This window comes from Camelina sativa, chromosome 8, assembly GCF_000633955.1.
Source record: "Camelina sativa cultivar DH55 chromosome 8, Cs, whole genome shotgun sequence".
Taxonomy (NCBI): domain Eukaryota; kingdom Viridiplantae; phylum Streptophyta; class Magnoliopsida; order Brassicales; family Brassicaceae; genus Camelina; species Camelina sativa.
The window spans coordinates 1872626-1899342 of NC_025692.1; the positions used below are offsets into that span (position 1 = coordinate 1872626).

At 39.7% G+C, this 26717-nt stretch overlaps 6 protein-coding genes across 10 annotated transcripts in view; 3 read left to right on the forward strand and 3 right to left on the reverse strand.

The window, feature by feature from the left end:
• Positions 1–3212, reverse strand: part of LOC104709121 (magnesium-chelatase subunit ChlH, chloroplastic-like) — a gene marked incomplete at its 3' end in the record, with an annotated part of 4955 nt that extends 1743 nt beyond the window's left edge. The window contains exons 1-3 of the mRNA XM_010425783.2: positions 1638–3212; positions 1456–1538; positions 11–1358 (exon numbers count right to left, since the gene is read on the reverse strand). Coding sequence (XP_010424085.1) covers positions 11–1358; positions 1456–1538; positions 1638–3042 — 2836 coding nt within the window. The remainder of the gene's footprint in view (positions 1–10; positions 1359–1455; positions 1539–1637) is intronic.
• Positions 4967–9315, forward strand: LOC104705618 (phospholipid:diacylglycerol acyltransferase 1; the record flags this gene model as incomplete). Its single annotated transcript, XM_010421655.2, is given in 6 exon segments — positions 4967–5305; positions 6116–6338; positions 6434–6717; positions 7408–7726; positions 7806–8065; positions 8529–9315. Coding segments are annotated over 6 exon segments (1909 nt in total), but the record flags the coding sequence as incomplete, so codon positions are not given.
• LOC104705619 (GTP-binding protein TypA/BipA homolog) lies at positions 9564–14278 on the forward strand. The gene is made up of 14 exons (XM_010421656.2): positions 9564–9877; positions 10090–10202; positions 10308–10511; positions 10596–10772; positions 10857–11009; positions 11364–11453; positions 11699–11833; positions 11937–12053; positions 12186–12337; positions 12409–12493; positions 12671–12765; positions 13248–13413; positions 13573–13768; positions 13853–14278. Exons 1-14 carry the CDS (start codon positions 9676–9678, stop codon positions 13987–13989), a joined length of 2022 nt encoding a protein of 673 aa, XP_010419958.1. The 5' UTR covers positions 9564–9675; the 3' UTR covers positions 13990–14278.
• Positions 14569–17199, forward strand: LOC104705621. Of its 5 annotated transcripts, none has more exons than XM_010421660.2 (6): positions 14569–14677; positions 14913–14949; positions 15112–16333; positions 16413–16481; positions 16583–16781; positions 16881–17199. In XM_010421660.2, exons 3-6 carry the CDS (start codon positions 15164–15166, stop codon positions 16949–16951), a joined length of 1509 nt encoding a protein of 502 aa, XP_010419962.1. In that variant the 5' UTR covers positions 14569–14677; positions 14913–14949; positions 15112–15163; the 3' UTR covers positions 16952–17199. The 5 variants fall into 5 exon arrangements, with proteins under 5 accessions (XP_010419962.1, XP_010419965.1, XP_010419961.1 ...); XM_010421663.2 differs by having other exon boundaries at positions 15161–16333; XM_010421659.2 differs by having other exon boundaries at positions 14576–14677; positions 14746–14949.
• LOC104705620 (WAT1-related protein At5g13670-like) lies at positions 16996–19334 on the reverse strand. The gene is made up of 7 exons (XM_010421657.1): positions 19092–19334; positions 18949–19011; positions 18714–18830; positions 18367–18616; positions 17772–17933; positions 17540–17688; positions 16996–17455 (listed from the first exon to the last, which is right to left on the reverse strand). Exons 1-7 carry the CDS (start codon positions 19292–19294, stop codon positions 17233–17235), a joined length of 1167 nt encoding a protein of 388 aa, XP_010419959.1. The 5' UTR covers positions 19295–19334; the 3' UTR covers positions 16996–17232.
• Positions 21005–26714, reverse strand: LOC104709122 (elongator complex protein 1-like; the record flags this gene model as incomplete). Its single annotated transcript, XM_010425784.2, has 6 exons — positions 21005–21462; positions 21553–21654; positions 22099–23277; positions 24115–25984; positions 26109–26442; positions 26637–26714. Coding segments are annotated over 6 exons (3879 nt in total), but the record flags the coding sequence as incomplete, so codon positions are not given.

A 26717-nucleotide genomic window follows, 5' to 3' on the forward strand; every position in this document is an offset into this window, starting at 1 on the left:
CGGAAGACACCAGAGCAGTTAACAACAACATCGATCCTAGGCCTTCCTAGCTCTTCTAAGCTCACAGGCTCGACACGGTTGACCCTGCCGAAGGTATCAGCAATTGGTCTCACACCAACCATCCAGAGAACCTGCCCGAGAGACTCCCCATATGTCTTGATGTTGTCAGTTCCCCAGAGAACAAGCGCGATTGTCTCGGGATACTTCCCGTCGTTTTCGAGCTTCTGTCTCTCTACCAACCTGTCTACCACAATCTTGGCACTTGCCATTGCTGCAGTTGTAGGAATAGCCTGAGGATCTAAGGCATGGATGTTTTTACCGGTTGGTAAGACCTTGGGGTTTCTAATAGGATCACCTCCAGGGCCTGGCTCGACGTACTTCCCTTCCAAAGCTTGCATTAAACTCCCGAGTTCGTTGTCCATGACCACCAACTTCAGGCACTCTCCAAGGAAAGCAAACACTCCTCTGAGCTTGTCTCTATTCGCCCGGTAAAACTTTGTGTTGGACAAATACTCAACCCATGGTTCATTGATTCCAAACCCAAGAATAGAGGTTAGCTTGTCAGACACATCCACCACCTGTCCTTTGCTGTTTGTCGTTTTTTCCACAAAGGCTGAAACTGCACCACGCGAGGCATCAGTGATCTGCTTGAGAAGCTCTACATCGCTCAAGATACCCTTGTCACTTCCTCTGTAAACATCCTCTATTTCCCTTCCAACACACTCAGCTAATATAGAAGGAAGAGATGAAATATCATCTTCCGNAATGTTACCGATAAGACTGTCTGGAAAACAAGCATCGCTCATTCCCACTTGCTTCCCGGGCATAAACTCAAGTGATCCATGTGTTCCAAAATGAAGTACTGCATCAGCTTTGAAGATCTTCTCTACATAAGAGTAGTAAGCAGCAAAACCATGATGAGGACTGGCTGATTTGGAGAAAAGCAGCCTCATGGGATCACCTTCATATCCAAACGTCGGTTGGACGCCAATGAAAACGTTACCGTACTCTTTGCCAAACACCAGAAGATTCTCTCCGTCTGAGTTCAGGTTCCCTGGAGGTTTCCCCCAGTTTTCTTCCAAGGCATTGGCATAAGGAGTGAGCTCTTGGTACTCGCGGACTCCCATTTTGTAAGCTACATTCAGATTAGGACTGCTAAATTGAGCCTCCTTGTCATGAATGATGTCTTCGATAAGGGTTTCTGCATTCTCAGGAAGTCCCTCAACATTGTAGCCATCTCTCTTGAGGTCTTTCAAGACTGAGTAGATGGAAGCAAAGACGTTGAGGTAAGCTGCAGTCCCTACATTTCCTTTATCAGGTGGGAAACTGAAAACAGTGATCGCCAGCTTCTTCTCAGTCTGCAATGAAGCCAGAGTTGATTCATGAGAACATACATTACAACATTGTTGAGAAAGTCATCAAGTAGTGTGATTAGGGCGAGTAGTAATACAATACCTTAGTTTTTCTTTTGAGCTCACCCCATCGAATCGCCCTGATGCAGAGCTGCTCCACTCTTTTGTGGAGAGCATGTGATTTCCCTGTAGCAATTGTAAAACCTCTTCCATAAGAAAACATTCCCACAATAGTAATGTAATGACAATTCTGAAATATGCAATATGTTCATAAGTGGGACTAACCTGTTCTAGGGTCACGACCAGCGAAAACGATTGGCTCCATGGCTCCATCAAGCTCAGGGAGGGCAACCTGCAGTGCCACCTGGATAGGATGCAGACCAAGTGTGCTGTTTAGCCATTCCTCAGTTGTCTGAAACACCAGTGGTACTGCCACAAGGTAAGGAACATCAAGCTTCTTTAGGGCTTCGATAGCCCTGGGATGATCCTGCCTTGCAGGTCCACCAACTAGAGCAAAGCCGGTCAACGAGACAGCAGAGTTTATAATGGGCAGTTTTGTCACCGGATCTACGAAATATTTCTCAACGGGGCCAGAGAAATCCAACCCTCCTGCGAAAATAGGAACAACCTTAGCACCTCTGGCCTCAAGCTCCATGATAACAGCCACATAGTGACTATCATCACCGGTCACAATGTGACTTCTCTGCAAGACCAAACCCACAACTGTTGCATCTTTCTTCTTGAGTGAGTCGTTGGTGTCCCTTCGAGTGTCATACCAGTTCCAGTATTCCTTCACATCGTCGTACATGGTTGGTGCAAGAGGATGCCAGATTCCAGTGCCCAAGAACAAAACTGGATCAGAATACTCGATCTTGACACCTTTCAAAGCCGGGACATAAGATCCAGAAATCATCTTAACAAAATTCTGAAGATTATCAGGAGACCCTCCAAGCCAGAACTGTAAACTCAAGATGTAGAGACGAGCATCTTGAGCCTTGTCACTAGGCAAGTACTTCAAAACCTTAGGCAATGTCCTAACAAGCTTCAACATACTATCGGCAAAACCAGCAGAGCCTTGTTTCTTTCTCTTGAAGAGTTGGAAAAAGGGAGACTTTGACTGACCTAATTGAGACATACTGAAAGATCCGAGTTTGTTCAGTCTCATTACCTCAGGCATGGAAGGGAAGACAAGAACTGCGTCCATCCTGTCTCTCTCCTTCTCGACAGCATCTTTAACCTTAAGCGCCAATTCCTCGACGAAGATCAGAGAACCGATGAAGATGTTGGCGTCTTTAAGATCTTCGCAGAAGCTGTTGTAAGTGTTCTTGTCTCGAAGCTCCTCAACCAAGTACCCAACGACTTCGTAGGATGCGAATCTCGAAGTCTTGTTGAGGGTTTGGACTGCCTCAGTGAGAGATGACTGGTACTGAGCCTCGAGGACTACGTAGACGATTTTCACCGTAGGAACGTTGTCTCTCTTGATCGGAACAATACGGCGGACCTCTTGGTTCGTCTGTGTGAAGAGGCCGTTTCCAGAAACCGCGGATTTCACCTTGAAGAAGGACTTGGCTGGTTTGGTTGATCTGTTTTTCTTGCGGAGGAAAGAATGTTTGGTACTGTTGGAGAGCGAAGAGAGATGCTCTGCTTTAGAAGTGGATAGAGTGAATGGAGAATACACAAGCGAAGCCATTTTGTTATGGCTGCCGGATTCTCCAACAGTTGTAATCAAAGAGACGAGGATAAGAGAGGAGATTGAGAATTGAGGGAAGAGATCTCTCTATCTCTTCTGGTTTAGTCTGGTTTGTGTCTTACACACTTGAGTTCTTCTGCTACAAAAGCAACGCTTCGGAAGAAGGAACTAAAAAAGCAGCGATGGTTTTGAAGGTAAGTGGTGGGAGGGAAGGACACGTGGACACACGAGGGGGACTCTACTTGTGAGGTCGAGTTTGGTTGGATGTATATCCGCTTAGGACACAATGAGATGGACTTTGCTGCCTTCTGATTGGCTCATTGAGATTTCTATTCATATTTCATGGTTTTTAGGAGTGTAGTAGAGATATTGGAGTGATTTATTATCTTTGTTTTTTAGTGGATAAGTTTATGTTGCTGTCTCGAGATGATCGTGCTTGCGGTTTCAGCCATGTAAAAGATTTTTTTCCTATGACGACACTATTTTGGGGTAGCCGGTCCAATCCGGCCCGCACAAAATATGTATAGTTTTTTGGTTTAGTTTGGTCCAGTCTAATATTTGTCCACTAGTAATTTTTTTTTGGTTGTATTCACGAAAAACACATATCAAGACCAAATAATAAATGCAGAAAAACAAATAATAACTATAAGACTCATAAGAAATAAATCTTAAAAATCAAAATTTTAGTTGTAAACGTCTAGAAATGCATTGATGCAATTAAATTTCATCATCATCATCCAAGTTTGTTTATAAAAGATGGAAGTGAAATCTTATCAATTTCACCATATAGTATTTTTTAAGATTATAAGTAAATGTAGATGGGCATGTAGTATTGCAGTTTGTACTACATAGTCGTCACATCACATTTGAACATCCTTCTGTTACTTACAACTTGTAATGAAACTTAAGTCTAAGGTTTCAATCTCACATTATAATATATTTAAGTTGACTAGTAGCTACGGTTAGGATTAAACGAATGACAAATCTCTTTGATTCACGATTTCATATGATGATAATGAAATATGATTTTTTCCCTCCAAGGTCGAGTTTCTCCTTTAAGGTTTCAATTTTTCTCCCTGCCTTTCTTTTCCTTCTAATATTATAAAGGGTAGAAAGGTTTAGTTGATTTAGGCTCTTGTAGTAGGCTCATCAACCTAATTTAACCCAAGGTAGGATAGCAAAAATGCTTCTTGCAAGTTGCAATTCGAACCAACACCAATTTGGTGATAAATGATGTTTGGCTGCAATAGGCTTTTGGTGCAGTCTGTAGTATTTAACTATTTAGTGTGTCCAACCTAGTCTGGTTCGAATAAGCCACCCATCGTACATCCCACAGGTGACGTTAGCACACACAAAAAAAGGGTCAACCTTGGGAGTGTGGGCTAACGTCATGGGCGTGTGGACTTGTGTCATGTGTTCTAAACATAATTAAGGTCCAAATACTTAAAACTGATTATTATAGTTGTAAAAAATACAAGCGGCGTGTTAAACTAGGTGATTAAAAAATTGTTACGGACTAAAAAACTAAACAATGAAATCAACGAAACGGATCGGTCGGGTCTAAGGTTGACCCTTGAACCGCAACCAGAACCAAGTGGTCACGTTTTTGCCCATACGGATACGGTCCGAGTCCCTTGGAAATTGGAATTATCAGAACGAAAAAAAAAAAAAAAACAGAAAAGTCGAACAAAAAAACAAATAGAAACAAAATTTGATTTTTGATTGGTATCAGAAATTCGCAGCGAAGCAGAGCTCTCTTTGTCTCTCTCGATTGATCTAAACAAAATATCCCCTAATCTTGGGTTCTTCCAAGAGATTGACAAAGTCCATAGCTTCGTCTAAGTGGACAAGGGGATGCCTCTTATTCATCGTCTGATGAGGATTCCCAGAAGAAACCACCTCATGAATCTTCTTCTTCTTCTTCGAAAACCCATAAGAAATCGAACGGAGGAGGCAAGTGGTCGTGTGTCGATTCATGTTGTTGGTTCATTGGCTGTGTGTGTGTCACATGGTGGTTTCTCCTCTTTCTTTACAACGCAATGCCCGCCAGCTTTCCTCAGTATGTAACGGAGCGAATCACGGGTCCTTTACCCGACCCGCCTGGTGTGAAGCTTAAGAAAGAAGGTCTTAAGGCCCAGCATCCCGTTGTGTTCATCCCTGGGATTGTTACTGGTGGGCTTGAGCTTTGGGAAGGTAAACAGTGTGCTGATGGTTTGTTTAGAAAACGTTTGTGGGGAGGTACTTTTGGTGAAGTCTATAAAAGGTGAGCTCAAATTCTCACTCTTTTATCTTATATATATTGGGATTTGGGTTGGATCTGATGAGCTCACGCATTTGCTGCTTGCTTCTTACTCTTTATAAGACGCTTTTTAGATGTGAAAGGCTATCTTCTTTTAAGAATGGTGTTTTTGTTGTATTTTGTGTTTGCGTGTATGGGAACGTAATTACCAAATTTGGGTTTGAAGCTAAGTCACCAAGGGAATGAATACATTTACTTTTGTTAAATTTTAGATCTTAATATTGCACCTGCCTTGTGAATTTCAAGTCATTTTATTACCAAATCGGTTGCTAGACAAGCTGTAGATTCCGTTGATAACAAGTTGTTCCCTTACTGTCAAGTTGAGTGTTGCGTATAGGGAAGTAGTGTTTTATGTTTCTGTTAGGAATAGAGAAGTTCCGAATACATCTGTGAAAAGTGTGCTTAATTTAAGCTGTGATAGAGGACTGTTGCTTTATTAGTCAACTACGCACATGTACAATTAAAGCTAGTTTCTTTTGTGTCTTTCATTAGCTCAACGTGCTTTTCTCAAATTATTTCTGATAACTGAATATGTGATTTTCAAAGTTTTCAACATCTGAGTCTAGTTATATATGTCTTGAATTTCTTTCATCTTTTTTCTGTTATCAATCTATGAACTCCTCTCTAACCTGCTATAGATTACTTTTTATAAACTATCTTGTGGGCTACATCTGTTTTATTTGTTACGATCTGCATCTTTCTTCTTTTTTCTTTGCTATGTTAGAGATGGGACAGTGTTAGTATCTTAACTAACTGATGATCTCTTTGATTTAGGCCTCTATGTTGGGTGGAACACATGTCACTTGACAATGAAACTGGGTTGGATCCTGATGGTATTAGAGTGAGAGCTGTATCAGGACTCGTTGCTGCTGACTACTTTGCTCCTGGCTACTTTGTATGGGCTGTGCTGATTGCTAACCTTGCACATATTGGATATGAAGAAAAAAACATGTATATGGCTGCATATGACTGGAGGCTTTCGTTTCAGAACACTGAGGTTCTTTTCTCATAATTCTTTCTATTGTTCTGGTTGATGCCACGTTTCTTTCTTCATCACTTACGGTTTAAATTTGTTTCTTGTTGAACTAATAGGTGCGTGACCAGACTCTCAGCCGTATGAAAAGTAATATAGAGTTGATGGTTTCTACCAATGGTGGAAAAAAAGCAGTTATTGTTCCGCATTCCATGGGGGTCCTGTATTTTCTACATTTTATGAAATGGGTTGAGGAGCCAGCTCCAATGGGTGGTGGGGGTGGGCCAAATTGGTGTGCCAAATATATAAAGGCTGTAATGAACATTGGTGGACCGTTTCTTGGTGTTCCAAAAGCTGTTTCTGGGCTTTTCTCTGCTGAAGCAAAGGATGTCGCAGTTGCCAGGTATTGAATATCTGCTTGTGCTTAAGATGATAAGAACCTCTCGAACTCAAATTTATGCTACTACTAGTACTAGATATCAATTCTAAGAACAGTGCTTTATTATAGCTGCTATAATATTGACGTTGGTTGATTATTTTTGCTGCCTGTGAAGTTGGAACTCTCTTGAGAATTTGATAGTGATAGTTAAGAATTAAGATAGTCGAGTGATAGAGTGAACTAGGATACTTTCAGTTTCATGTAAATAAATGTCGAGTTGGTATGTATGTACTATATTATTTATATGATTTTACTGTTTTCAATGCTGTACTCATCTTCTTTTTGAGCAATAATTGCCTAACTTAATACTAATAACTTTCTTTGCAAGTGCGACAAAGAAATGCCTGATTATTTTTAGGCAAATTAAGTATAGAACTACTTGAAGAAATATTGAAAGTCAGCGTCTTATCAGTTTCTTAGCGTTGACGAAAACACTCATCATACTGTCATGGAGGGCACTGAATTTTGCTCTGGAAAGTGCTTGAGCTTCCATGCTTACATTCTTTACCAATTAATGTTACTTTATGTGTCTTTAAATCTTCCTGTATGTTCAGCTATGGTCTTTAATTTCTGCTTAACTACAGAATCGTTGGATTAGTTAGACTTTTAGTCGCTTGGTTGCTTAATAGAACTTTACTGTCTTTGAAATTGCAGAGCGATTGCTCCAGGGTTCTTAGACACCGATATTTTTAGACTTCAGACCTTGCAGCATATAATGAGAATGACACGCACATGGGACTCAACAATGTCTATGTTACCGAAGGGAGGTGACACAATATGGGGCGGTCTTGATTGGTCGCCTGAGAAAGGCCACACCTGCTGTGGGAATAAGCAAAAGAGAAACGAGACTTGTGGTGAAGCAGGTGAAAATGGAGTTTCCAAGATAAAGCCTGTGAACTATGGAAGGATGATATCTTTCGGGAAAGAAATAGCAGAGGCTGCATCCTCTGAGATTAATAATATTGATTTTCGAGTAAGCACATTTAAATTGTATAAACCATGTACCGTTTGTGATGAGGTGATGAATAATCTATACATTTTACTTGGTGAAGGGTGCGGTCAAAGGTCAGAGTTTCCCAAATCACACCTGTCGTGACGTGTGGACAGAGTACCATGATATGGGAATTGCAGGGATCAAAGCTATTGCTGAGTATAAGGTCTACACTGCTGATGCAGTTATAGATCTACTACATTATGTTGCTCCTAAGATGATGGCGCGTGGTTCCGCTCATTTCTCTTATGGAATTGCTGATGATTTGGATGACCCCAAGTATAAAGATCCCAAATATTGGTCAAATCCGTTGGAGACAAAGTAAGTGGTTATTTTGATATAACTCTATGCTTGACGCATTATGAGTCATTTATTTTCCGTCAACTTAGATATGGTTTTAGGCTCCAAATCTAATAAAGCTATCTGAGTCTTAACTTGAAAAGGCTTGGTCAGTTATATTGAGGTTCCAAAGTTGATAAAGGTGACACTTGCTTATAGAAGCAGCTGAAAGGTGGCTTTGACATGGCAAATATATTAATTGGCTGAAAACCCCAGCCTTATTACCACCTTCTAGTTTAAAAGGAGTGTAGTAGACTCTCTTTCACTTTCTGGGTTTTACCAGCAATAACCTGGAACTAGCCGGAGCATCTTATATGTATTTGTTGCTCAGTTAATCATCCTGAGACCTGAAATATAATTGTTCTCTATCCCATTAGGATCATCATTTATCCTCTGGCTAATTTATTAAAATAAATACTCAGTTTGGTTTGTTCTCCTGTTTCAGATTACCCAATGCTCCTGAAATGGAAATCTTCTCATTGTACGGAGTTGGGATACCAACAGAACGAGCATACGTATACAAGCTTAACCAGTCTCCTGACAGTTGCATCCCGTTTCAGATCTTCACTTCTGCTCACGAGGAGGACGAAGATAGCTGTCTGAAAGCAGGGGTTTACAATGTGGATGGGGATGAAACAGTACCGGTCCTAAGTGCCGGGTACATGTGTGCCAAAGCATGGCGTGGCAAGACAAGATTCAACCCTTCAGGAATCAAGACTTACATTAGAGAATACAATCACTCTCCGCCTGCGAACCTGCTGGAAGGGCGAGGGACCCAGAGTGGAGCTCATGTCGATATAATGGGAAACTTTGCGTTGATAGAGGATATCATGAGGGTCGCCGCAGGAGGTAACGGGTCTGATATAGGACATGACCAGGTCTACTCTGGCATATATGAATGGTCCGACCGAATAGACCTGAAGCTGTGAATATCCTGATATCTTAAAAAGCAGTCAGCATTTGTGAATCCAATACTTGCAAGAGAGATCATCATCATCAACAACACCATGATGCTCAAGTCAGAAGAAGACTGAGAATGATAATTTGGTGATGAAGTATCCTCAATACCCCTTCATTATATTCTTATTGATGTAAATTATACAATCCTCCTATTTGATGTTTGGTCCCTCAGAAAACGATAATACGAAACTTGCTTCGCCATGTTATTTTATCATGTCGAAAGCATCACTTTATGGGTTACACACGAAGTGTAGAGAATGTGATTCAAACTAGTAGAAGTGTAGAATTTGTTTGGAATTTGATGATTAAAGTTAATTCTGAAATGCAACCAGCCAATGAACCATTCAACTACGTCACTTAAGGAAAAAGCTCGTTACCACTTACTTACCCATGCCCGGAGTAGTCAAGTTGGGGAATGCGATAAGTTGAAGAGTGGAGACGTGGCTTAACCTGGTCCCTCTACTGCGCAGTCTTCTTCTTAATTCAATCCTCGGAATAAAACAATCAGCTATTCATTCAGCTTCTCCTCTCCAACCAAATATATCCTCTAAGCTCTCTCTCTCTCTCTCTCTCTCTCTCTCTCTATCTCTATTCTCCCAATCTCCTCAAAATTCGCGGCGGAGAGAATTATAATGGAGCTTAGCTTGAGCACTTCCTCCGCTTCTCCAGCGGTTTTGAGGAGACAAGCTTCTCCTCTGCTTCACAAGCAACAAGTGCTCGGCGTTAGCTTCGCTTCCGCGCTTAAACCTGGGGGACGAGCTCTCCGATTCCCTTCCCGCCGTCCGCTTCCTCGTCCCATCACTTGCTCCGCCTCAACCGCCGAACCAGCCTCCGGTCATTTTTTCTTCTTTTTCTCTTCAGATAGTTTTACTGCTGAAAATTGATTTCGGTTTGGGTTCAAGCAAACGAACGAGTTTTTGAAATAAAAATAAGAAACCTGTCAATCAAAGTTCTGAGAATTACACTTAGGTTAAGTTCACTCTGTATCTTTTTTTGGTTGATTTGGTTCTCTAAACAAAATCGCTTTGCTATGTTTATGCCAATAGAGGTGAAGAAGAAGCAGTTGGATAGGAGGAATGACGTGAGGAATATAGCAATCGTAGCTCATGTTGATCATGGCAAAACTACTTTGGTTGATTCTATGCTTAGGCAAGCTAAGGTAACAGTTGCAAAAATGCAAATAATGGCATTGGGTTTGTTCTTTATCCAACATGAGAAACTTTAATTTTCGTTTTCTTATAAACCCTTAACATTATTTTTGCAGGTTTTCCGAGATAACCAAGTCATGCAAGAGAGGATCATGGACTCAAATGACCTTGAGCGTGAAAGAGGAATCACTATTCTTAGCAAAAATACCTCCATCACTTACAAAAATACTAAAGTAAATATTATAGATACTCCTGGCCATTCTGACTTTGGGGGTGAAGTGGAGCGTGTTCTGAACATGGTTGATGGAGTTCTTCTTGTGGTAAAATATGTTGCTTCTCTCAATGCTTTATAAGAAACTTTTTTTTGTTCTGTATTTCTCATTTTCCTCTCCTCAATTTCTTAGGTTGACTCTGTTGAGGGACCTATGCCCCAGACAAGGTTTGTTTTAAAGAAGGCTCTTGAGTTTGGACATGCTGTTGTCGTGGTCGTTAACAAGATTGACAGGCCTTCTGCTCGTCCTGAATTTGTTGTCAATTCCACATTTGAACTTTTTATTGAACTGAATGCTACAGATGAACAGGTATTGTTGATTTGGGTTTGTCTATTCCTTGTGTAGTATATTTTCGTGAGACTAATCTTAATGATATTTTTGTGTGGAGTGTAGTGTGATTTCCAAGCGATATATGCTAGTGGGATTAAAGGAAAGGCGGGACTTTCTCCAGATGACCTTGCAGAAGACCTGGGACCCCTGTTCGAAGCTATAATCAGATGTGTACCTGGGCCAAATATTGAAAAAGATGGTGCACTGCAGATGCTTGTGAGTTATTGTGATTATCTTACCTTCGTTTCATGTTTTATGTGTTTTCCAGTTAGTGCCAAAAAGCTATCTTGCATATATAGTCTCTCACCAACTAAAAGCAGTCACTTGCTACAAGCTTTTAAATCCAAGAAACTAATGGCACTCTGAAATAACGAAAACAATTTGTGGCTTGAGTCTGGGTTCATACCCGGTCAAATTGATGAACTTATCATATTATAAGTAATAAGCCTTCTGGTTTACTGCACTGGGATATTCCTCAAACCAAAATGTTAAAGAAATTTCAGTGAACCAAACAATCTAGTTGAATAGATTATTCACTTGTATGCAACTAACATGTTTTTTTTTGTTCAGGCCACAAATATTGAGTATGATGAGCATAAAGGACGCATTGCCATTGGAAGACTACACGCAGGGGTACTCCGCAAAGGAATGGATGTCAGGGTAACACTTTTATCAATCTTGAACTTATTCCTATGTTATGGGACATAAATGATGTGGGCTCAAATAAAAACTATCCCCTTAAGTTTCTAAATTCGTTAGATCTTGTGATGAAATACGTTGAAGACGTAACTGATTGGGGGATGACCGCAAAACCTTACGAATCAGCAAGAATCCAATACGAACTCACCAACTTCTTGCAGAATTGATATGGTTTATAGTAGACTTATTGCGATATAACTTTACAGGTGTGCACTTCTGAAGATTCCTGTAGATTTGCAAAAGTTAGTGAGCTTTTTGTATATGAGAAATTCTACAGAGTACCTACTGATTCAGTGGCAGCTGGAGATATTTGCGCTGTATGTGGCATAGACAACATTCAGGTACACGTATAAGCATGGATAGTTTCAGCCACTTGTCATTTTTCCTTTTTATTGCTAATTGAGTTGTAACGTATTGGTTTCCTTGCATACCCTTAATTTACAGATAGGGGAGACTATTGCTGATAAAGTACATGGGAAGCCTCTACCTACAATCAAAGTAGAAGAGCCAACTGTGAAAATGTCCTTCTCTGTAAACACCTCTCCATTTTCTGGTCGTGAGGTATGTCGAGTCATGGCTGATGATACTGTCATGAGTCTATCTCCATCTTACTCTATTTTCCATGAACGCATAGCTACAAAATATTAAGAGGGAAGTCATAAACATGGATGAATTATCTTTCCTTTTGTGTAGGGGAAGTATGTAACGAGCAGGAACTTACGAGATCGTTTAAACCGTGAACTTGAAAGAAATCTAGCTATGAAAGTGGACGATGGTGAGACAGCAGACACATTCATTGTAAGTGGACGTGGTACACTACACATTACCATCCTGATAGAAAACATGTAAGTACTTCACTGGCCATCATTCCTTTCATATTTCGAATTGATAGTAGCTGAACGGTAATATGTTCCAGGCGAAGAGAGGGATATGAATTTATGGTAGGGCCCCCGAAAGTTATCAACAAAAAGGTTAATGATAAAGTGCTGGAGCCATATGAGGTAAGTTTTGGACTGACCTACTAGTTTTCTAGCAAAGATATTAGCAGCAACTTATAAGACCATGATTTCAATTTGATTTGAATATCCTTGCTTTCATTGTCTGCTCACTGAAAAGAACTTTTGCTTCGTGAATTGTTTCCCAAACGCCCTATCTAACTTCAAAATCCACTAATTCAGATAGCAACTGTTGAAGTACCAGAGGCTCACATGGGGCCTGTTGTTGAACTTCTTGGCAAAAGGCGTGGACAGATGTTTGATATGCAGGGTGTAGGGTATGTATTGTTTCTCTTGCCATCTCTTTATTTTATATGCAAGTTTCTGAGTGCGCATAGTTTCTCCTGCCTCTTGATAATGATTTTGTGTCAAGACTGCTCGTTTTAATGGTAAGGAACATTTTAATCGTGGTGGGAACAAACTGATTAAGACATGTTTTGGTAATGTCCTTTGGTTGCTTATAACAGCAGTTTGGTCATATTAGCTGACTGTAATCACCATATGAACATGAGCAAGACTTGTTACTGCTTTTAAAACCTTTTGGTCAAACAGCGTCATGAAAATGCTTTCCTACAGCTGAACTGCATTTATACGAGAACAAAACTACCTGATGTCATGTTAATTTCTCATTCAGTAGTGATTTTTGTGTGTATGTTTTTGAGGCGCTTGAGTGTTGTTTTTCCAAGTAAGCTGCTTGGTATATCTACACTTTGCAGCTTTTAAGATTAATCTAACTATGCATGTGAATCCTGAATGACAGATCCGAAGGAACAACCTTTCTGCGGTACAAAATCCCAACACGTGGACTTCTTGGATTGAGGAACGCAATCTTAACAGCTTCTCGAGGGACAGCTATCCTTAACACTATATTTGACAGTTATGGACCTTGGGCTGGTGATATTAGCACCCGTGATCTGGGTTCGCTGGTAAGTTGGAAAGTTGAGTTAGGTTTCAGGAATTAGCAAAATCCTTATAATTAGATTGTTCGAAAATGGCCACAAAATATGAGAAGTAAACTTTTGATGAAGCATATACCATTTTGGTAGTTTATTTGTGGTTTCTGAATAGGAAAGTGGGTCTTTCAGGTTGCCTTTGAAGATGGAACATCAACATCGTATGCTCTGGCGAGTGCGCAAGAGAGAGGGCAAATGTTTGTAAGTGCAGGAGTGGATGTATACAAAGGTCAGATAGTTGGTATCCATCAGAGACCTGGTGACTTGGGCCTAAATATCTGCAAGAAGAAGGCAGCAACAAACATACGGTCCAACAAAGATGTAACAGGTATTTCATATATATTTATATATCTTATTAACTTGTGAAAGTTTCAGTTTCATATGCTCACAAATCTCCCTTTCTCAATTACAGTGGTACTTGACACTCCCTTAACTTATAGTCTGGACGACTGCATCGAATACATTGAAGAGGATGAACTGGTGGAGGTAACACCTCAGAGTATTAGGATGTGCAAGAATCCTAAAATGGCAAAGAAAGGCAGGCAGTAAAAAACCCATTTTTGCAGCTGGGTTTGATAGAAAATTGAAACGTTTTCTGGAAGAAAAAGTGAAAGCTAGTTTCTAGTGTTATTTATAGGCTTTGTTTTGATGATTATACTACATAGTCTTATTCTTTATAGCAAAGGGTGAGTCCTCGTGTAATCCAATTAATGTTTTTTTTGGAAAAACACCATGCCCTTTGATCATTGGAAACATAAGTTGTAAAACCTCTAAACTTACCCGTCGCAAATATGGTTGCGTAAAATGGGTGAAGCCTTAGTTGAGATGCATTCAAGCATGCCTTTGTCTAACTAACTGGTATCGTGTTAAAGTAAGTGTAGGCTAGCTTTGCAATAAAATAGGGCCACATTACAAGGGTCAAGAGGCAACATACTCACACAAATCGTATAATACAAGAAAAAATCAGGAAAAATTCAAACGATAAACTATGAGGTGCTTGACCCTTTTTTTTTTTTAATTTTTAATTTAATAAATTATTTCTTTTGTATGGGAATTGTTTACTATACTTATTTTTTTAATCGTCTATGTTATTTAATTATTTTAAGTCGTTGCACCAAATGATTTTTTATGAATCAGTTAATCCGCCGGATTCTTAAAAAATAAAAAATCAGCCAAAATTCAACTGTTATTACACCACCAAACCGAGGGCCTGAACTGAAATCTGATTACTTTAATTGTAAGTATTTTTGTTGTATCAGTCACCCACAATTTTTTTTTAATTTGATCTTCAAAAACTTTTTGCAGTTACTCTTTTTAAAGTTACGAGTCTTCTTGATGATCTCTTCCTTCATCACTCTGCTCTCAACCTCAAACTCTCTCTTCTCTCGAATTGTGTGACTTAAATTCTTCATTTTTAACCCTAAAAATCTCAATCTCCTAACTTGGATTCTTGCTTTTCACTTCGCGAACAGCTCTGCCATCTCAGTCCCAAGGGATGCAATTTGCAAGGTAAGAAACCCAGGATTCGTGATTTTTAGGGTTCCACTGTTCCCCATTCTTCCTTTACCTAATTTTGTAAGAACACAAAGTTTTTTTTTTTTTTTTTATCATCCTTTAAGAATGTTTTGGTTTTTTTGTAATCTGCACTAAGTCTTCTTCATCTTCTCACAGTTTTGGGAGTGTAGTTGTTTAAACAATATCTCTGGGCTGGTTGTGACAGAAGATGACAAAGGATTTTGGCAGAGAGGAGATTCCATATTCTGGGTCTTCGAGAGTGGAACTAAAGCGGAGTCATCAGTGGTTGACAGAACCGTCTGGCTCACAACGACTCGGTAATAAGAGACAATTTGTAGAGATTGGTGCAGCACATATGAATCTTTCTGCATGGGACAGTTCTCTTGTCCCCTCCCAGTTAACTAATTGCTTATTCGATCCTGCCATTGCGCATACATCACATCTCCTTGGTCAACAACATATTGAGGCCGAGCAATGCAGTGATGTTGTTTCGTCAATTGGTTTGCCATCGGTCCATGGTAGCACATTGAATCTTGACACCATCAGAAAAGTTAAAGTCAATCAAGTCTCTGAAACTGGCAACATTCCCGAATTCATGGTTCAGCTTTACGGGGGATCATCTGAAACAGGTCCTTCGTATCATAGCAGTCAAGATAGCACTCTATCCTTTGGCCAAACCTTCAGTCATATTGACAAGAGCTTCATCTTGCCAGGGCAATTCGCTAGTAACTTCAGCAACAAAGGTGTTGGTGTCACACCAATGGGTGACAACTTTGTATTGATGGGCCAGTCTCTTCAAAAGGCTGATTGTAATATCTTCTCAATGAGTTCCTCCTACACCAAAGGACAAGAGAACTTTATGTCTCTACTCTCTCGTGACAGAGTACCTGAAAATGTTTTCATGACGAGACCAAACTGTTTCAAAGAAAATACCAATGTGTTGTCAGGAGGGCAGTCCTTATATACGCAAGGTGGTGACATGGCATCTATGGATTCTTGCCAAGGAAGAGCAGACGAAACCAATGATCAAATTTGTCACGAAGAGAGAAGCCAGACCATATCTTTTGGAGATTATTATCAGAAAGAAACCACATTGGGTTCATCAGTTCGTGTTATTAACAGTTTTGAGAACATCAGCCATGACCCTGCAACTGCAAAAGTTCCTCTTCATGTGGAAGCAGAGGAAAACATGTCTTATGAATTTGGGAATCCCTTGTATGCTAGTCCTAGAGTTGATACCTTACTCGTGCCCAAAAGTAATGTTTCAAAGACAGCTAAGAAGGGTTCTACAAACACATTTCCTTCAAATGTGAAGTCCTTGTTGTCAACAGGAATGTTTGATGGGGTTACTGTGAAGTACTATTCGTGGTCACGTGAGGTCAGTTTCTTCTTTTATCTGTGTTGTGAAGGAACCTTTCCCATTTTTATCTTCTATGTTCTGAAACATGATTTGGCAGCAAAATCTCAAAGGAATCATAAAGGGGACTGGGTATCTATGTGGTTGCAGCAATTGTAACTTTAATAAAGTAAGAACCGTGGTTCAAATGGTTTCAGTAATATTCACTGGTAGGTCTGTTTGATACAAATCTATGTCATCTGCTTATTTTACAACTGAACTTTGCAACAGGTTCTTAATGCTTATGAGTTCGAGCAGCATGCTAATTGCAAGACAAAGCACCCAAATAACCACATATACTTTGAGAATGGAAAGACCATTTATGGCGTTGTTCAAGAGCTGAAGAATTCACCTCAGGAGAAGTTGTTCGATGCTATACAAAATGTCACAGGATCTGATATCAACCATAAGAATTTCAACATCTGGAAAGGTAGTAATGCAACATAGACATTTTAATAGGATATTGCTGCTTAGAGCATGACAACAAGATACAAAAGCCAATCATTGTTCTACTTATGTCTCTTTTCAGCTTCATATCAAGTTGCCAGCCTTGAGCTTAAGCGTATCTATGGGAAGGATGCAGTTACTTTGGCCTCTTGAGAAGAGAAGTTATCAACTGGAAGGTTTTTGTCAAGGGAAATCCATTCTTAATCTCTCTGTAACTATAGCTTCTGATATAATAAATCAGAACCGTGTACTGCTATGATGAAGTCTAGTTCTTTTACTGAAGTACATAAACTACTGCAAGGACAGCCAAATTCTAAGCTTTTATGAGACTTCTGTAGCCCAATGCTTGCTATTATTTTGGCAAACCGTCATATCAATACTATCAAAAATGTTATGCGGTATATATAGAGAGATCATGGAACAAAATCGGCATCTCAGACTGACTCGTGAGATCGAGCTGCTGCCTTTGTTGGGATCATTATCTGGTCACTGGTGGGTACAACTCGGTTATTATCAGGCGTTGGAATCTTCTGTTCGTCAATCTTTACCACAGTCTCTGCACACCCAGCGTTTGGTTGAAGCTTCCCTCCCTTGTCCTTGCTTTTACCCCACAGTACCAAATATATCCCAATGACAATGACAACTGACCCAACAACCCTACAAATTTAGAAGCCATAATCAATACTCTCAGCTGCTTTTAGATCTATCACAATAGTAGTCTTAGATCAAGGCTATTGTTACCTTCCTAGGTACATATTTTCCAAGAAAATAAAGGTGCTCAGAATAGCAACTAGAACCATACTTAGCGGGTTGAATGCGCTCACAAAAACAGGCCCTCTCTCCTTTGACGCCCATCCAATAACATAGTATGCTAACCCTGAGACAAGTCCCTGTGAGACAATCAACAATACTTCTTTCTTCAGCAAACATACACACACACAAAAGGGTTTTACAGATATAAGAATTGCTGTACCCCATATATTGAAGCTAAAAGCGTCACGTCTGGTTGGATTTTCCAGACTGACATGTTTTTCCTTTCCCATATCAATCCCAGAACAGTAGCCTCCAACATCCCCATAATGCACATTAGAGCAGTTAGCGAGAGCTCAGCTTGATATTGAGCCAGAATCTTTGCCTGAAAAAAACATAAATTCCTCTGTAACTCTCTGTGATTTCACTGTTTGTTCACTAAAGGTATTATCAGTGCCGGCTTAACTACAAGGGCAAGCAAGGGGGCGGTAGCCCCATATTAAGGGAAAAAACAAAATTGTATGTATAAAAGGGATGAAATTTTTATTTATATGAACAAAACGGGTCCAAAGAGAATATTTTTATATATAAAAGGGGTCCAAATCTTTTATTTATGTACAAAAGGAATCCAAAAAAATATATATAAAAGGGGTCCAATTTTTTTATGAATAAAAGGGTCAAAATCAAAATTTATATGAATATAAGGATCTATTTTAAAAATTTGCCCAGGGGCCAAACAAATGTTTGAGTTTGTTAAAGTTAAAGTTTGTTTTTTAAGGTAAGATACCAAGATTCAGAGGAACGGATGTGGTTCCTACCTGTAAAATAATGTAACATGACCAACTGAAGCAGCTTGCTACAAGCATAATTGATCCTCTTGCTATATCGTCCTGTTTTGGAATCCTCATAGCATGTGAATGTACATTAAGACCCTTTGAGTTCTTTGTCCAAGGCAGCTCAATGACATTCCCTTTCACGAATGTCATGAGCATTGCACCTCCAACAGCCACCATGGTTCCCACCAGCTTTGCCTGGCTGTGACGCTTTTTGATTGTTACCTTCTCAAGCCTTACAAGAAAACAGAAACCAAGTAAAATCATTTCAGTGATGTTTGCATGGGAAATAATATTGGTTTAGAGTGAGATAGAGAGATAGAGTTAATTACTTGAAAAGGCAGGCCATTATGAATGTCATTGCAGGAAGTGCATTGCACAAAGCCGATGTGAAAGTGGCAGTGGTAAGTTTCATCCCTGAGTAGTACAGGTTTTGTTCCACCACAGGCCTACATTTGTTCATTAAAAACAGAGTTACTTACATTTACATACACGGATACATAGCACAAGTCAATACCCTATCATTATGAATCAGAAATGGTGTAAACGACAAAGTCTTCTTCTTACTCAAATAAACTAAGGATAGCTATTTGAAGCAAGATTTTGAAGGTCATCCGTGGTCTTGTGTTCCTGCGTTTCCATAACAAGAAACCATTATTTTTTTTAAGTTCGTAGTGTAGGTTTGAACCGGAAGAAGAAGAAAAACAAACCTTTCAAGGACGAGGGCGAAAGGAGTAATGAGAACTGACGCAACTGCCATCCGGTAAGCAACTAAAACGTGAGGGCTCATTCCAGCGTTCAAAGCTAATTTTGCTACTATAGACATCAATGCGTACAAACACTGTATGAAGACAATAGCTATGAATGGCTTTGCTCTCTTAAGCTTCATTATGCTGCATAAAACTTTGTTCATGTGAATGGTTAGAAAAGAGTTGTTTTGGTTTTGTTACATGGAAAAGAAAGAAAACAAAAGTTATATCTATAAAAATCGTATGCGTGTGTATTTATACATAAAATTCTGTTTGAAGCCTCACCATAACGTTTTCATGTGAGCATTTTTTTTTTTTTAAAAAAAACATAATTAGTGAAGTGCAAGGAAATTAATACATTTGCCTAAAAAAGAGGAAATATTGTGAGCACTAAACTCGTGTTTTAAGGGGTAAAAATTGCTTGATTGGTTTGGTGCTGATTCTCATGGACCACTTAAAATTTTTGTCAACATACCCACCTTTAATTAATTTGGCAGTTTCAAGTACTAATCTCAGTCGCTTTCGCTGATTATTTTATATGACCATTGTTTTCGTTTTTTAATTTTATTCGTCACATAATTTTGTAACCGTCTAAACCGATCTATATGAGTCCAATCACATTATCAACGGCTTCTGATGGATTTTTCTCTATAATAATAACATTACTATTCTGGTGGGATATGGGGACCTAACATGCATGCATGTAGAGAAACTAGAGTCCTATATTGTGTCATTATGAGACCGTTTTATACGCCACAAAGCAAAACAAGAAAGTGACACAAACTCATATGAAGTGGATTTACCAATATGATTTTGCAACACACAACATAACTCGTCAAACAAAAAGTATGGTTTACTTGAAAATGCATATGGTTCTCTTCTTCTCTCCTCGAGTTCATAGGAACATCATTAAGTGGACAGGAAACACTCTAAGTGCACTATAAAGTCATAATTAGTTATTTAGTTATAGAATTGCTCTAAGAAAATAATGTTTATTTATTTATTTGAAGTATTATGTATTTTAGTTAGTTTTTTTTTTCGATTTTTATTATACGGATAACAATATGATATATATGATGAGACGAGGAGCTATTTATAGAGTTAACGTATGACGTACGTAGGTTTTCTTCAGGAAAAAAAACAAAACAGGAAGAAGAAGAAGAAGAAATTAATGTGATGCTAAAAAAGAAAGTTACATCTATAGAATTTGAAAATAGAAAATTATGAGAGAAAACAACGCCTCTTAACACATCACGTGACGTACGTTGTTGGACAGCAAATAAGAACACACACATACACACATCATTTTGCGTGCGTATTAGCAATGACATCATGTATCCAAAACTACGAATTGGTTATATGTCTTTTATTATGTTCAATGGAACGCGGTTCTGTGAGAAAGTCATTTTAGTCCGCCCAGCCCCTCACTCACGCGGCGGACCTTAAGATGTGTTACGATGTGACTTCAAAAAAAGTTTTTGTGAATCATGGAGTCAAAGTCAACCATATATGGTCCATGTGCGGAGACTGATGTATTTGAGAAAAGATGTGGCGACAAGTAAAAGAAAAGACAAAGACATCAACTTTTTTTTCTGTCGATTTCATTATAGATTGCTGTTTCAGTTCGTTCAGGCTGGTGGTGGTGGGCATGATGATGAATTGTCTATGGCGTAAATAGCCAAACCTTTCACTAGCTAGTGTTTGCTCAGTTTTAATTTTAAAGCACTAAAGCTAGTGAAACTTAATATTATTATATCATTCATTTTAGTAAAGTAAACGAACAGTTTGGATTTTCATTTTATAATCTCAGATGGAGCATTGTTCAATTTCCAACAAGCCTATCTTGTTCAAACTCACGAACCTAAGCCGCGAACAAAAATGGAGCCGATGCACCTTAATCTCTTAAGTGTGTGTCAAACAGTAAATAGGAAAGAACCAAAAAGGTAGATGATGTTTGAAAAGCACAAGGTTGTTGTTGATATAGCTTATTAAGTCATAAACCCGATCTAGAGAACTTCATGGGCTAACGAAGACCTTAAGCATCCAGCTAAAAGTATCAGAATCTCGTGCTGTGGATCTCGTCTTCTGAGCGTAACGTTCAAAGCTATAAACTTCTTCATCTACGCTCTCGCTGGACATTGTATCGTTTGCTAGCTCTACAGCTGCTACTTGCGAGACCTGAAAATTCTCTGCAGTCTGTTGCAACTTCTGTGCAGACTCCGTTTCACCAAGTGTTACCAGACATATCAACAACGACTTCAGCTCTCTCTTTCCTCCATCGGTCATCCGCATACCCTTCAAATGATCAACAAGAGCCATCTCCTCACCCGCACTGCATTTTTACCCCAAATTTATTCATTTACATTTTTGCTCATCATTGCTACCGATTAATACTTTACATAAGAGATGTATATATATATACCTGCCAGCCCGAATTTTCCCACTCTTTCTCTGGCGCCTCAAATCTCTTGCTCTGCTAGTAGCCGTGCTTGAGCTGACCGAAGCAGCAGAACCTCTCCTTGTCCTGGACCAATAGCATTGATAACAAGAACTTTTAGGTTAGATCCAAACTAGTTAACTGTTTCCCTATCTAATCCACAAAACAACTACATTACAGAGACTTTGATTCCCCAGCAAAATGTTAATTCTCTACCCAATGCCCGAGAACTTTTAACCTGTCAACAAATGCTTAACCAAAACCTAGAATATGCCCAACCTCCTTTTCAATTGTCAGCTCTCAGCTAGTAGGCTCAACAATCATGCACTAAACCCCCCACCCGAAAGTTTACCACTTTACCAATACAAAAAAATATATATGTTGGAATCTTTAGGCATATAATTAGATGCTGGTTAATCGAGTACACAACCAGAAAACATGATGAAGTCATCAGAAAAACCAAATCTGAGCTCCTGTTTCTAAAAACGATCAATACCTAATTCAGAGAATAAGACAAATGCAAGGATGTACCCCAAAGTATAGGCGCTCATTCCACTCAGGTTGCTACTTGCTTCTGAAGCTGTGTCCTCGTCAAGATCAACTACAGACCGCTCCTCGGATTTGAGCTTTGCTGCAAGCAATAATCGTCTCTGCCGAACAGCTAAATAGCGAGTCAAATATTTTCCTACCTTTTCTATTGATTCTCTGAATTCACTTAGTAAACCACTAGCACACTCCAGAGCAGAACTCTTCACTGAGGTTATACCATCTGCTGTATGCAAAAATGCAACCCTTAATGCCTCTTCCCATTCCCTCGCATTAATAAGCAAACTAATTCCACCACTTATGTCTTTGCAATATTCAAGAGCTATTTTTGCTGCTTCCGCTGGTTTCCCAAGAGCGTTGACCTCTTCACAGAGTTCGTATGCCAATTTCAAGATCTCATCTTTACTTAATTTCATCAGCGCCCCAACTCTGAGTACCCCACTCCAATCACCACATTCACGATATGCCTTAGAAGCCTTTTCCAGTTTACTGCAACATAGGTACGTAGTGGCAGCATCTTCAAAACGTTTTTCATCAATGAGATGATCTGCCCAAGCCTCTAGAACAGCTTGTTTCTTTTCAGGATCAGTAATTAGCTGGAGGCCCAGAGGGAAAAGTTGAGGGTTTTTCTTTATTAAGTTCATGCAATCAGAAAAGTAGCCATCCCCTGCTGATACAATGCTCCTAAGAGCACTATCAAAACGTTTCAATTTAATGTCAATGTTGAAATGCATCAGGGATTCGGGCATTTTTTCCAGCTCCTGAAGATAAGGTAGAAATTCTTTTGGATCACGCTGGGAATTGAGTGCCACAATAGCTGCAAGGTTCAGATCATAGAGACCTAAGGCAGCTTCAAAGACAGCCTCAGAATCTAATAACCACAGAAGATGTTTCAAGGCTTCTTCTGCAGATGGACAAGACTTTTTCCTTATAGCATCAGAAGAGTTTAGCAACTCCATTTCACGAACAGATTTGATCCTCAAAAGAGATTCTTCAATAGCTGGTGGATCACTTCGGGCAAGAGTAGTCAAAATACAGAGTTCTCTTGATGGACTCTCTGGTATACGTTCTTCAAGAGCCTTCCTAATTGCTTGTAGAACTGATGATACTTTGTTACTGGAACCATCTTTCACTTGAAAAATCTTGTCTCCCTTTTTGGAAAAGGAAAAGTTTTTGTACAGTGTTTCTGTAACATTTCGTTCTTCATCGCACAAACAAATTCTGTAACATGGCTCAAATTGTTTACTTGTTCAACAAATTCTACAGCTGACTGTAGAAATGCCTGCCACCCATATAGATCCACGATAACATTAAAATCGATTCTGTGACGCCTTACCAAGTTTAATGCATCTTTGAACCGTTGTTGAGCTAACACATTCGTAATGGATGAGAGGACCAGCTTTCTGGGATATATGCATTCGAGATTTCCCCGCATAGTCTGTAGCACTACAGCAGCTTCATCTCCATTGAGGACTCCTACTACTTTTGCACCTCTTTCCCAAATATTAACATAGCTCATATTTTCCTCGTCTCGCCTTCTACCATCAATAACAAAGTACACGTTTCCAAGTGCCAGATCTCCCTGCAGTACATCCTTGGTATCGACAATAAAGAGAAAATCCTGTTTGGTCAAAATGATCAAATGGGTAACCACTTCATTGGCCAACTCTGAATAAAGTGAAAAACTGCTACAGTTATTACATAGGCTCTTCCCGTTGATGTACAGTCTACCCATATCATCAAGCCCACATATCAAGGGTTTATGCACTCCACCAGCATCAACCTGCGCCACCCTCACCCAAGGACATGTCGATGAAAAACATACACTATCATCACTAGTACGAGTTTCCATAATTCCTGACCTTGACGCATATCCAAGCACTTTCCCACCCTCAAACTCCAAAAAGGCTGAATCACGCTTACTAGGATTCCAGGCAAGAGCCATGACTGGTGATTCGAGAAGTGTCTGGAAAGTAACGNTTGTCTCCCTTTTTGGAAAAGGAAAAGTTTTTGTACAGTGTTTCTGTAACATCTTCGTTCTTCATGGCACAAACAAATTCTGTAACATGGCTCAAATTGTTTACTTGTTCAACAAATTCTACAGCTGACTGTAGAAATGCCTGCCACCCATATAGATCCACGATAACATTAAAATCGATTCTGTGACGCCTTACCAAGTTTAATGCATCTTTGAACCGTTGTTGAGCTAACACATTCGTAATGGAAGAGAGGACCAGCTTTCTGGGATATATGCATTCGAGATTTCCCCGCATAGTTTGTAGCACTACAGCAGCTTCATCTCCATTGAGGACTCCTACTACTTTTGCACCTCTTTCCCAAATATTAACATAGCTCATATTTTCCTCGTCTCGCCTTCTACCATCAATAACAAAGTACACGTTTCCAAGTGCCAGATCTCCCTGCAGTACATCCTTGGTATCGACAATAAAGAGAAAATCCTGTTTGGTCAAAATGATCAAATGGGTAACCACTTCATTGGCCAACTCTGAATAAAGTGAAAAACTGCTACAGTTATTACATAGGCTCTTCCCGTTGATGTACAGTCTACCCATATCATCAAGCCCACATATCAAGGGTTTATGCACTCCACCAGCATCAACCTGCGCCACCCTCACCCAAGGACATGTCGATGAAAAACATACACTATCATCACTAGTACGAGTTTCCATAATTCCTGACCTTGACGCATATCCAAGCACTTTCCCACCCTCAAACTCCAAAAAGGCTGAATCACGCTTACTAGGATTCCAGGCAAGAGCCATGACTGGTGATTCGAGAAGTGTCTGGAAAGTAACGCGAGCCTTGAAGCCAGAGCAAGTCACTTGATCAGGAACATGGTCCTCATAACAGACTACTTCAAGTTCTTGTAAGTAGAAACCATGAAGCTCTGTCTCAAATGCTCCCGAAGAGAGACACTTGTTGTGGCTAGAACCATAAGCAGAGACACACAGAAGTGAGTGGACATCCAACCATAGAAGATGTACAAAAGAGCCCAGTGCTGTTTTACAGTCTGAAATTTCCACATTGAAGACTTTGCCTTCGAGATCTTCCCAAGTATTAGGTGCAGGAAACTCAACAAAAGACAGGTTTCCATCTGACAAGAACACAGCCAAACAATTCTTAGAATTCCTTGAGTAATATGCCATATCTCTGACAGCAGAAGAAAAACTAAGGCTGAACAAATACATAGGAGGTGGCATCAAGGACAAAGATAGTGGTGTCACCAGTATCTTAGAGTTATCTATGACAAAGGCTGTTGAGTCTTCCATAACCGCTGTTAGCCACATAAAGTTGCGAACAGTCACCTGCCCTGATAGAGTCCAACATATTAACTGCAGTGGCTTTGTTGGATCCCAAATGAACGTTACCCCATCTTCCCTTGGATACCTAATCTCCTGTTTCAGGTACCAGTGGTTGTTGCTAAAGAACCACACCCTAATGGCATCATATGTTTCGCAACTAACAACCCCTGCAAGAAGATCTGATGCAGAATTCCATTTCAGAGTTTTACATGATACCATAGCATCTCCTGCTGGTTCACCAATTTTAAACGAGCTCCTCTCAAGTCCATTCCTCTCGAAGAAAGCAATTGATGGACTGCCATCATCTGATTTCCTCTTATAAACAGCTGCGATTTTTGCCCCACTCGGCATCCATTCAAGAATCCCCTGCGTGAAATCTTTTGTTTCTGAAGAAGACTGCAAAGCACCGGAATCACTTTCCCATATCTTAATCTTCTTGGACATACAACCGGATTCATAAACCTCACCCATAGTCGCAAAATATTTTCCATCACCTCTCCAGGAAATGGAAATACCCCCACAATTTACAGACAAATCATCTGCTTCACCTAAAACAGTATTTAATTCACATGGTTAGCAGATGGACAGAAGATGCTCAAGATAATATACAAATAAAACCATAACTTTAACTATAATGCAGTCAATTTGACAAGAAGGTATGGGGGTCCTTACGTACGTAACCACCTTCAGGAACCTCTCCAAGGGTCCTCTCGTACATCAAAACCCAATCATAAGTCATTACAAGCAACTGTCCAAGACCAGTAATCAATCCAAGTAGATCTCCAGTAGGACTAGGCGAGATACACTTGACACCTCCTTCAATATTTCCAACTAGCTCAGTCACATCGCTCTCCACATTATGAACCAGAAGAAGCCCATGAGAAGTCCCAATTAACAGAGACTCCTTCTCAGCGAGATAATCAAAGGCCGTGATGAAATCCTCAGGCTCTATATCGCTACTGCAGACCTCCACAGGTAAAGCGGTTTTTGCTCCAGCTCTCCCATTCTGCCACATTATGATGGACTAAAGAAATCAATACAAGAGAACGAAACACCATAACATAGGAAAAAAACTTTCGATTCCAACAGACCCTACTCCCTAAGTTCACTAGCAAGTTCATCAACAAGAGACTTAAAAATCAAAGGGAAATTAAAAAACCAATCTTTAAACCAAAAGAGGAAACGAATTCACAGGCTTACTTGAAAGGAAGAGAGCTGAAGGGTGTAAACTAAATTAGCAGAAGATGCGAAAAATAAGCGACTTTGGTCGATGTCATAGGC

Coding starts and splice junctions, on each gene's coding strand:
- LOC104705619 (XM_010421656.2), top strand. CDS start 9,676: ATGGAGCTTAGCTTGAGCACTTCCTCCGCTTCTCCAGCGGTTTTGAGG. Junction 10,203..10,307: donor CTATGCTTAGGCAAGCTAAG/GTAACAGTTGCA, acceptor TTATTTTTGCAG/GTTTTCCGAGATAACCAAGT. Junction 13,414..13,572: donor CCCGTGATCTGGGTTCGCTG/GTAAGTTGGAAA, acceptor TGGGTCTTTCAG/GTTGCCTTTGAAGATGGAAC.
- LOC104705621 (XM_010421660.2), top strand. CDS start 15,164: ATGACAAAGGATTTTGGCAGAGAGGAGATTCCATATTCTGGGTCTTCG. Junction 16,482..16,582: donor GCAATTGTAACTTTAATAAA/GTAAGAACCGTG, acceptor ACTTTGCAACAG/GTTCTTAATGCTTATGAGTT. Junction 16,782..16,880: donor GAATTTCAACATCTGGAAAG/GTAGTAATGCAA, acceptor GTCTCTTTTCAG/CTTCATATCAAGTTGCCAGC.
- LOC104705620 (XM_010421657.1), bottom strand. CDS start 19,294: ATGAACAAAGTTTTATGCAGCATAATGAAGCTTAAGAGAGCAAAGCCA. Junction 18,831..18,948: donor GCTATCCTTAGTTTATTTGA/GTAAGAAGAAGA, acceptor GAACAAATGTAG/GCCTGTGGTGGAACAAAACC. Junction 17,689..17,771: donor TTTTAGCTTCAATATATGGG/GTACAGCAATTC, acceptor ATTGTCTCACAG/GGACTTGTCTCAGGGTTAGC.